The sequence below is a fragment of the Salarias fasciatus genome, chromosome 22 (genome assembly GCF_902148845.1).
Source record: "Salarias fasciatus chromosome 22, fSalaFa1.1, whole genome shotgun sequence".
NCBI classification, from domain to species: Eukaryota; Metazoa; Chordata; class Actinopteri; order Blenniiformes; family Blenniidae; genus Salarias; species Salarias fasciatus.
The window spans coordinates 4820713-4832363 of record NC_043765.1 but is presented as its reverse complement, the minus strand read 5'-3'; the positions used below and the strand labels follow the sequence as shown (position 1 = coordinate 4832363).

The window sequence follows — 11651 nt, the reverse complement described above, 5'->3', positions numbered from 1 at the left end:
GCTTTCTGAATATTCTGATCAGGTTTGAGGGAAACTTTCAAAGCAGCCACAAATAACTTGAATTGGAACTGCGGTGCTGATTTCCCCTGCAGGTCAGTTCATGACATTAATATTAGATAAAGCCGGTGAAGTGCGCCTCTCACCAGATCAGATATCATTCATTAATTCTTTAGTTCTTGTTTTTCTTTGTCATTTACCATCCTGACTGTTTACAGACGGGGTCATTACCGCCTCAGAGTCCCGATCACCCCGCCGGGTCACACCTCTGTAGCTGTCAGATCCCCCGCCCTGAGCTTTTGTTACCCAGGTTTTCACATGCATCTGGCGTCTGCGTCTCCCACCCAGGCCGAGTCTCTGCCGACGCGCCTCGGCGGGAAGCTGCTGCCGAGTGAAGGGAATTCAGGAATCCCGTGGAAGATGTTGACCGGGAAACAAAAATACATGACTCAATGTGTTTTTCATACACAAGCAGCATTCCTTCAGTTCTCTCCCATCCATTCATCCATCTCTCGTTCTAATTCAATCAGGCAGTTATCAGGACACCACAGGACAAAACGCTGAGAGACACACACTCCACAGGCCGCTGATAGGCACCGGTTCAACTCATGTTCTTTGACTGTGGGAGAAAAGCAGATAATCCAATCATCACCGTTACATAAACTAACTGAACAGTGACACAGCTAAAGCCAGCGGCTTGAGCGAGACAGCGGCTCTGCAGCTGTCCGACTATTCACCACCAAAGTATGACTGACATTCGGACCTGTAACGAAAAGTACAAACATTACCGGAAGAGAAGATCACTTGTATTTGTTAAGGTGTTAATTAATTAGAACTTGTATCATTTGCATAATTTTTGCTTTACAGTCTCCTATGAATTCGGCTCGAGAACAAACTTTGAGAGAGCGTTTCTTCCTCGTTAAGAGACTGCTGCCCTCAGCGGTGGGCGTGGAGCTGCATGTCTTCCTTCAGATTTCCTCGACACCTGGTGCTGGCAGCGGAGAAGGCTTTCACCGCCGTTCCCGCTCCGCCTCCTGAAGGTGTTCGTTCCGACGCGTCCTTGAGTTGAGCCAAAGTTCAGCTGCAAAAAACTCTCAGAGCGATTTGGGACTGTGGAGCTGAAACAGTCGCTCATCGGGCCTTTTTTCACACCAGACATTCTGAAATACTTTTCAGTGGGAAAGGAGAGCGAGTGAGCCGTGGGAAAGCCAGTCAGTAAATTGTGTTTCGTTATTCACAACAGATCCTACTAATCTAAAAACAATCTTATTTGATCACTGATGAGATTCTTTCTGAACGTGAACTTCCTCTGTTATAATCTTTATTTACTGTGTTTATTAATCCAAAGTTTCTATGAAGATCATAGAAAACTACAACTTATTCCAGATCCTCTGCGATTCGATCGGATCCAGTCCCTGTTCTCCAGCCTGAAGACGAACTTCAAAACATTTTTCTTCCTTAATCATGGTAATTCATTACAGTAAAATGGTTGTGTAACAAATTCCTTTCAGCAGGTCTACATTCAATCCGATGCTGAATGTGATATTTCAGAAAGTTTGCCGTTCAGGTAGCTCAAGGCTTATAAAAAAGAGAGTTATTCAGAGACGCGGCGCCTCCTCTGTGGCTTCACTTTAAAGAACCTTCTGAGTTCCAGTTACCAGAAACACACATTAATGTGGAGAGTTTGGGGGTGGCTGTAATGAAGCATCACACTGACAAACACAGGTAAGGAGAGGAGGAGGAGGAGGAGGAGGAGGAAGACGCGAGGTGGGAGAGAGCGCTAGTGGGAGTGGAGGTGGAGGAGGCGGAAGAGGAGGAGAGGATGACGGGTCCGTGTGGAGGAGAGGACGGAACGGAGCTGGAGGAAGAACTGATGAGATGCTTTCTGCGGCAGTGTGTGTGTGTGTGTGTGTGTGTGTGTGTGTGTGTGTGTGTGTGTGTGTGTGTGTGTGTGTGTGCGTGTGTGCGTGTGAACAATTGTGACAGAGCATAAAATGCTTTACCTTCTGGTTGCCTTCACTTCCCACACACTGCCACTCAAATGAACAGAGCAGAGACGGGTGGAAGGATGGATGGATGGATGGATGGATGGATGCAGGGAGGAACAGTGGGATGACTGATTGCCTGGAGAGCCGGCGGTGGGCCTTGATCCACACTCTCGTTCCGGGCACTTCATTTCCAGCTCGGCCTCGCTCCCTGCTCTCCAGTTGAGTAATTATGGCTCCTTTCTTTTAGCTCCTCTTCCCTCTGCAGCCTCCTCGCCGCTGATGGAAGAGCTGAAGGGCCCTTCATTAGAGAGCAAAAAAGGAGTGTGGGAGAAAAGAGTTGTGTGAGGTTACAGTGAGACCATATGGCTGATAAGCCCCTGATGGGCTGCAGAGGAAGACCTCTCGGAATCACAATCTATGTAAATGCGCTTGTTTTGGTAACTAAGCACCTGTTGATTGGCCTTTCTTTCCTTCCCGCGTATCAGACGGCGGCGGCAGCTCCCCGGCCGCCTGGCTCTCGCAGATTACAGGTAAACACGGCTCCTCTCATCACCCGCGGCGCTCGCGGGTCTCCACAGCAACGCGGTGACGCGCCAGCCGGGAGCGAGCGGGGCGACAAGCGCGAGGCAGCGGCGACAGCTCCGGGCCGCAGCCCAGCACCGGGCCTCCAAGATCCTCTATCGAGGCGATGGGCGGCTCGGAATGAAATCAATGGAGGAGATATTGAAAACCCGACTTATTTAACAGCATAAAACTATCAATTAATCGTTAAATTACACAACTATGCACATATAAAGGTGTAATTTTTTGAAGAGGAGTGTAAATAAGGGCAGCATGGTGGAGGTGGAGGCCACGAGCTGGTCTTATGTGTGGTTATTTTCATCAAGTCCCTGGAGAAATTGAACTTGGAGTCATGACAGTCTGGAGACTGTTATTGTTGTCATTTTCCATCTCCTGCATGGGCAGAACAACTATTTCTGCATTTCAGGAAAGTTGCATATTCCCCCATTTACACAGAGTCGGAGTATTTTCAAAAATGTGCGTTTGCCTCCGTTTCCGAAGAGTTGCTTTTCTTTTTCCAATTCCCACAGAAACTGAGACAGAGTATTTTCAAATCTTCCACCTTGGGAGCTGTTGACAAAAACTTGCATTTTGAGCAGCTCGGAGCGCTGTTGTCTTGTAAACAGACACCTGAAACACAGCAAAAATGTTCCGTTTTCTCTTGAAACTGTTGTGTAAACGGAGCCTCCGTCTGTTCTGGTCCCAGGAGACTCGCTTCCTGAGGCTCCAGCTGGGCTGCTGCCTCAGATGTTACACAAATTCAAAAAAAAAAACCCTGTCTGTTTTCAGCAAGTTCACATCCTGCAGTACACTTTATTAGTCTCTTTCTCAGAACAGCTAACTGCTCACGTTCACATGCACGTTTAAGCAGATGCACAGGAGCCAGGTCGCTCTATTTACTGCTAATGATGGAACAGCTGCAAACATTTCTGACTGAAAACATGAGTGTCATTTGAAGGTGTAATTTGTGGAGATCACGTTGTTGGCCCGAGGTCACATTCAAAGGAGTTCATCAGCTGAATCAGACACTCAAGGAAAATGTGTGTATCAGACTTTTCTGGTTCTAATGAGTGCTGGTAAACCAAATGGAAAAAATAAGCACTAATGGATAACTTTACAAATAGAATAGAATTAAATGTAGGTGTGTGGGTATGTTTTGTGTCAAGGCTTGTTCCATTTTCCACCATGATGCTCTGAAATGTTCCACAGCTTTGTCAACATCTGAAACACACAAATGTAAAAAAAATAATACCAGACATGTGAAGAGAGGAGGCAGAGGACGGGACAGCCGACACATCTCAGACCGAGAACATGAAGCCACGCAGAAATCATCCTAGATGAAACATGAGCATGTATCTGACAGAAAATAGATTCCCAGCCACTGTAGTCCTGCTCTTGTGGGTGTTTTCCTCAGTCCGACTGACAGCAGCTGTATTTGCTTCGATCTGTGTACATCAACGCTAAATAAAGCGATCCACCTTCGATCCTCAGAGGCATGGCTACATAGTCAGCGGTCTTCAGCGGCTGTACCAGCTGTGTTTTTATCTGTTCAAACAGCTGTGTGATGCTCTGGCCGCGGCTGCTGCTGATCGTCTATCACAGGGTAGTTTGAACAACTCGCCGTTGCCTCGCCGTCTTACCGCTTAACAATTGTTTGCTCTCTCAGGGTTTCCATTGAAGTGTTTTTCTCAGCCACCGTCCGGTTCTTGTGCTTGTTTATGTTTTGGCTTTTCTCAGTTCAAATCCTGTTTTCTGTGTTCATCGTTGTGTGACTCTACATATGAAGGAGCACACGTTCAGACTGAATAATCCATTTTCTACAACCTGATCCACTATTCAGCCGTTTGTAAGAGGCAGCAAGTGAGTGATCAATTGGGAAAGACTACCTCTGACAATCCGAACCAAAATTCAGTCTAATCCAAGTGAATTGGATTCATCCTTTGTGTATATGAGACATTTGCAATTCGTTTCACCTCACAGTCCCTTTGTAAGGAGGATTTTAGGAGCCATGTAAGCATGGTGTAGCTTCATTTACGGGTTTGTTTACAGGACAGCAGTGCTTAGAGCAACTGAAAATTCAACTTTTGGAAAATGACTCCCGAAGTGAACGTTTTTAAAAACACCTCTTACTCCGTCTCTGTGTAAACGGGGGAAAACACAACTTCTTTAAAAACCGTGCTCCTGCACCTGTGCCGGCAGACGGAGGATATCAATGAGGTCGGCCTCCAGAGGGTCATGTGACCAGAAACACCGTCCAGAACAACCGTCACAACAACCGGACAGCAAACACCAACTGTAGAAACCACAAGGAAAAAAAAACACAAGGAAGGGAAACAAACTGACAAGACAAGACGATACAGACTATTGATCATATTGATCACATGATCACCAGCATCAACAGGCTCATTTAAAGGGAGTTTTTCACTCGGATGTCCATGAATTTTTAATGTGATTTACTCCGAAGTATTTCCTGTTACCACGCTGCGCTTTACATGTTATTTCTAACAGACATGTTTTCTGAGGCTGAAGAAGTTAAAGAAAGATACAAAAGCAAGACGCTAAAAAGATTAATTAAAGACTGCATTTAAAAGACACTAAAGCAGTAGTGAAATATTAAAATGTGTGCTTCAGATTTCTTAAAATTTTTTTGGTATTTTTTTAATGAACTGAAAATATCAGCAGACCAGTGTGTTTTTGGTGCTTCTAACCTCAGATGAATCTGGCAGCTTGAAAACACAGCTCAACCAAATGCGTTTGAATTTGTTGCCCTTTTTAGTGTTTTTTTTAAGCAGCAATACGGTTTAACATCTTTCCTCTGACACAGGAAATCACTGCAGCACGTCCGCCGGCTCACCTGCTCTCAGTCTGTCATCTTTATTACTGACTCTGCATAAATAGAACATAAACAAGCAGACGAGTCAACGGCATATGAGTTATTGTCAGCCTTTTTCAGGAAAACAGGAGCCGCCACAGCTCAGCGAATGATGAAGACAAACACTCAACGCTCATTTCTGATAAGTGAACGTTAAGTAAACGTTCCACAGATAGATTAAAACACAGTAAACGTGACCACACTGCACTGTACTTTGAACATAAATCTGAATAATCTTCAGATTTTTAGATGTTGCTTTAATCTTGACCTTATTGCTATGGTCTTTGTTAGGGCAGAAACCTGCTTTTGCCTTCATTTTTCATTTGATTTCGTCACATTAACTTTGGTGTTCACTGTGTCATCAATAAGACAAAAAAAGTATATATCTAATCTTGTAATCCGATGTTTGAATGTATTGGTGTTTCCTCCCTCTGCTGCTGTGTTCTGTGTTGCATTTCATTTCTAAACGTGTGCAGGATGAGTCTATCAAAGTAATCCAGATCCTCCTTTTCTACCAACAACTCTCAAACACAGGTTTTGATGACTCTGGGAGGAAACTTGAGAAAAACAAGGCACACACATGGAGAACATGCAAACTCTGCAACTTATATACCATGCACTCACTCATCACATCTTTATTCAATCTTAAAAGAATGTCAAAAAACTTCTATTATCAAATCTAATGAACATCATGCTTTAGATCGTGGTGTCAAACGTAAGGCCCGTGGGCCGAAACTGGCCCACAAGAGACCAATCTCATCCATAAAACCCAGCAAATGGTAAACATTTCAAAGAAGGCATTGATTTTTTTTCTCAGAACACATTTCTTAGGAGTAGTGGACACAACACAACACTGAAGCCTGAGCTGAAATATTGGTGACGCTGCTATGAAAGTTCGCTGCCTCGTTACTATCAACGTGACCTCCAGGGAGTTCGGAAAAACATGCAGAATACCACAAATATAGGAGAAGCTTTATTCACATTTCACTGTACTTTGCACAAGAAGGTTTCATTAAAATCATATTTATGATGAGTCTGTATTAATTTGCCATAGTAGTTATTTTGGTTTTGTGAAGATATACTTGTTTTCATCATGCATGCTCTGCACCGTTTGAATGTTAAGGCCATTATGGCACAGTTTTACCTGTAGGGCCTACTCAGGATGAAGTCGGGCTGTACGTGATCTCTGAAGTATGAAGTAAGAAATATGTCTGACAACAATGATTTAAATGTTTTACATTTGGGATAAGTAGCAAAAAGTCTTTCAGTTTAAAATTTAATTTTAAAAAAATCAAACAAATAAAAGTTATCTTCAAAAACCATAGACGATCTTCGGTAAGAAGTGGGCGTTGAGTTTCTCCCTCCCTCCCTCCCTCCGTGGGTCAGCGTGGGCGGCCCCGTGTGGCAAGAAGAGAGCGAAACACGACACCCCGCCAGAGGAAGGAGGGGGTAGAGAACACGAAGTGACTGAGTGAGTGGAAAAAGAAAAACTCTGGTGAGTCGGAGAAAGCGAGAGGGACGGAGAAAGAGTGGAGTTTTGTTCCTTTCTGTGGCGCCGCGGTGGAGGACGGAGATGATGTGGAGGGGGGATCGACCACGCGTCGCGGCTGCCGCCGCCGCCGCCACCGCCGCCGCCGCTGCACACGGGGTGAAGCTGTAGACATTCCGCCGCTCCAGCTCCGAACGAACGACCGACCAACAGCAGCGCGACTCCTCCAAACTTTGACCTGCGCCATTCAGACCGGGCGGCTGGATTTCCCCCCGAGGAGCCCCGGGGGAACTTCTCGCCGCGAAGACGCAGACTCTCCGGCGCTCGGAGAAAAGTTTCGCCTCCACTCCTCGATGGTTACTAAACTCCTGGTAAAGTTACCGGGCTGCTGCGAACTCGAACCCCGAGCGGGCGCTTTCCCGACGGGCCGCCCCTGAGAACAACACCGGAGGAGGACGGAGCTAAAGCTAACTGTCGTCTAAAGTTACCGATCGACGGGAAAAGTGACCGAAGCGATGAAAACCCCGGCGGACTCGGGTAAGTGAGCTTCCCCGCGGGTCGGGCTGCAGTTTGTTTGTCTGACTTTGTTGTTTGTTCTGGTGAAAACAGCCGCCCGGCCGCGGCGGCGGCGGCGGCGGCGGCTAGCTGCAGCTAGCAGGCTAACAAACTCTCCGCTCCGGGGAAAGTGTGACAGGATGATGGCGCTGAGAGCCGAGCCGAGCATTGTTCCAGCCAGCCGGGAAACTCTCTCCTCTCTCTACGATCCCCGGGTTTCACTCCCGCGTCGCATCGAAACGACACTTGGGAGACTTTTGGTTTTTCCACTTGAAAACTGCTCCGGGAGATTTGTACAGTAGAGACAGTCCTGCTTCTGATCAGCGGAGTCGAGGTGCTTTCAACTAGTTTTAAAATCAAAGTTAACTTCAGTGAATATTTAAGGTTTGCGTCTACAATCATTCCTGCAGTCCCATTAAAAGAGGAGTAATCCAGACTCATGTCACATTTCTGCAGACCTCTGGGGAATTGACAGTAAAAACCCATGCAAAGTTTTTTTTCTAATCACTTCCTTTGTTTGTAGACTTCAGTGTTGGAAGCAACAATGCGTAATGTAGAATTATTGACAGTTTTTGAGCTGCTGATCCTTGTAATGGTGACACAGTGCTGTAGTGGTATGCACGTTCACCTCTCAGTGGACCTCTGGTTCAACTCCAGAGTCATTGACCTTGCTTTGGGGAGTTTGCATGTTCTTCTTGTGCAGCAGGGATGACTTTGGGTCGGTTGGTAGAGTGGCCTCAGTGGTTGAGTCTCAATTGGCAAGTTTGAGTTTGATTCCTTACATGTGGAAGTGTCCTTGAGCAAGATTCTGAACCCCGATCTACTCAGATTAAATGTATAGTGTGCCTTACATGGCTGCCACATTTATTAGATGTAGAATTTTTTTTTATCTCATATTAAAGTATTTCTCCTCTTTGCATGAATCCCCCCCACCCCCCACCGTTTGCTTGTGACCCCCCTGGTGGCACATTGGCTTACGTCTTACCTTGGAGTGTGTGGAGCCCCAGTTTGAGTCCTGGATGTGGCGAGAGGAGTGTATGTCTACGTTGCAAATTGCAGTGGCTTGTTGTGCTGCAGTTCAAAAACATACATTTGAAGTTAATTGGTCTCTAAATTGACTGTAGTTTTGTGTGTGTCTGTGATTGTATGTCTGCCTCTCTGATTGCCCTGTTGTTAAGTTGGATATTGAAGTCACATAGACGTAGATACTTTACAACTTTTTGGTTGATATCTACACATTTTTTCAGAGGCGATGCTCGGTTTCCTTTGCAGTAATGCACATATAATACATACTGATGATGAGGCAACATCATTATTTTTCAGCATGCTGAAAACTTGTACTGGAGCTGGTAGTGCCAATGTGTATATATATTGTGAATTCTCATTTATAGCATCATTATATGCAGCACGAATGTCCAGAAACCCTGCAGATTTTCTTTTTAAATGCTGCAGCTTTTTGTGAGATCTGGACAGTCACAGTCTCCTCCTAAATAACACCGAGGAGCCAGATTTGGGTTTCTTTAGTATTCAGCTCTTCCACTCTGGTGTCCACTGTGTTCCACTCACCCGCAGAGAAAATCAGGTCTCTTTCGGTGTGATTAACGTTGTACTCTGCGTACTCTCACTCTGATCACTGCAAATGGGAAATACAATGTTCAAGATGCACATGTTGAACACAAGTACAGTTTCAAAGCTTTTTTCATGCAGCTGTTTGAGTATTTAGGTGTAACCGCAGCTTGTGGCGGCCCAGGAAAGTGGCAGAATTATGCATTGTGATGATGATGCTGGTACTGTTGTTTTGAAGCCAATAATATCTAAAATGTGCTGATAATCTCATTTGTCCTCCACTAAAGCAGTGACTGTTATTGATAAACTACAGAGGAGCACTGCCTTCTTGCCTTCCATAAGCCTTCCTTTTGTTCACTTATTTATAAATTTTAGGCTTTACATGTTGATCTGCATTCACCTTTTTCCCCAGGTTTCATCATATAGCGCTCTCTCTCTCTCACACACTCACACACACACACACACACACACACATTTTTCAGCATCAACAACAGCTTTGATGATCTCCTAAAGAAAAGAAACCCCTTCAAAGAAAATAATTGCCCCCGGCTCGTCTTCCGGCTGCTTGTGGAGTAATAATCTGCTTTTAATATTTTCACCTTGTTTGCTCCTCCAGATGAGGGGCTTAAAGATGGTGTGGGTGCATCACGACCGAGGCTGTAAAAGTGACTCACCAACTGCTGAGTGCACGATGTGTGTGTGTGTGTGTGACTTCAGTTAAACTCCAATCTGAACAAATTCATATTGTTTTGGTTTTTTTTCACACAGAGGGAGTCCAGTTCCCTTTAGAACAGCCGTGGACTCATTAACCACGATGAAGAAGACCAAAGCGGCAGAAGCACTCGCTCATTACACTTTTTTTTTTTTTTTTTTTTTGACGAATCTACATCTATAAAATAAACATAGATCCAGACGTCTTAGTCATAGAAACCGAGAGTTTGTGGGTGTTTGTTCAGTAGTGGAGCTCATGTTTGGGAAAATAAATCTTCCAAACAGCACTTGTTAAATCTTTTCCTTTCCTCTTGTCACTCTCGCCTAGATTCATTTCTTCCACTATATTCTGTCCGTTTTGTCTGGAGGTTTTAAATGAGGGAAGCTCTCCTCATTAGGCTTCCTCCAAACAGCTGAAAGTGTTATTTCTTAGCTAGTGAATACTTAAAGCATTTCATGTAAGAAGAAGAAAAAAAGTTTTTGTTTTACGTAGTTTAAACCAGCATTGTGAAGCTTCTTCACTTATCTGACTAATACTGGCAAAAAAGCCTCGAAGCATTTCAGTTTTTTTTTGGATAGTTTTTAGAGAAAACAAGTGTAAACTGAGGCACTGTTTACACGTTGAAATAAAAATGCTTTGTTTTTGCATTTCCATTCGAAAAGTTTTGCATTTACATGGTGACATTTTGAAATGTGGTGTCAATTTACACAGAAACGACTGAAACACAGCAAATGATGCAGTTATAATCATTATAGTACATCTACTGATGCGTATGCGGGGGGACATTTCACTACGCTCGTGGTTTACCTGCTCAGTAGCAATGTTTTCAAAAAGTTGTGTTTTCCCCCGTTTCCATGGAGATGACATCAGTGTTTTTGAAAAGTTTCTCCTTTGGAAGCAAGAAAAAGTTTCATTTGCAGTGTACGTCGCCGTGTAAATTAAATGCATTGGCGATCATGGTGACCCGCCTGAAGCTATCTGACGCTGAACACTGACACATAAACGGAGACTGTCTGAAATATGGAGCAGAGTTGGGAAACTTTAATACTCCTGCTTTTGTATGCTTGTGACGGCTATTGTGCTCACCAGTGTTTGGCTTCACTGTAATGTTTGGGCAAATAAGAGATTTGAAAAGTGGCCTGCGATCCGGGGGAATGGGAACAACTTGTTTAGACCGCGGTCACCTCGGTGCTGGATACACAAATGACTATATATTACATTATTTTTGCATGAAAAGCTCTTTTGAAGGATCTTCGAACAGAAAAGGAAAATGGTCCGAGATGTGAACTTGCGTGTGTGTGTGTGTGTGTGTGTGTGTGTGTGGCCGAAGTTGAGAGGTGAGTATAGTGTGTATAATGGAGAATCTGGGCCACAGTAAATCCAGTTAAATGTGCCGCTTATGGGGGTTTTCACACACGTAATGTGCATGAGGAAATTACCCGCAGAAAACTACAGGCACTGTGTGTGTGTGTGTTTTCATAAGCAGAAAGCTAGCGTACGTTTTCAGTTATCAGCACATCACAGCCTGAGGCCAGAGGTGGAGCGTCTGGTGACGGGTCTGCTACCGGAGATCATCCCAGTCTCCACCTTAACGTGCTTCACCAGAGTCCAGGAACAAACCTGTTGGCCTGTTTTTCATCGCTTTCCTCACTTTGCATGTAAACTTGTTTCACCCTTGACTTGTTGGTGGGGGGGGGGATCGGAGCCAATTAATCTAATCAGGAAATCTTCCCCCCTGCTGTTTTGAGTTTCACACACTGCGATATTCCTCACGCAGGTTGTGATTTGTTCTCTATTGGACATTCAGACTCAATTTAGTCGGCAGTGCCTTGTGGGGAACATGCGGCAGGCAGAGATCCAGTCCCCATAATGGATGTTTGAAGCCGCAACACAACATCATAATTACATATG

General features: G+C 44.8%; 1 protein-coding gene across 2 annotated transcripts in view; it reads left to right on the top strand.

The window, feature by feature from the left end:
- The first annotated feature begins 6829 nt into the window (after window positions 1-6829).
- erf (Ets2 repressor factor) overlaps window positions 6830-11651 on the top strand; it is a 43436-nt gene continuing 38614 nt past the window's right edge. For both annotated transcript variants that reach the window (XM_030120339.1, XM_030120338.1), the window contains exon 1: window positions 6830-7444. In XM_030120339.1, coding sequence (XP_029976199.1) covers window positions 7423-7444 — 22 coding nt within the window. In that variant the 5' untranslated portion in view covers window positions 6830-7422. The remainder of the gene's footprint in view (window positions 7445-11651) is intronic.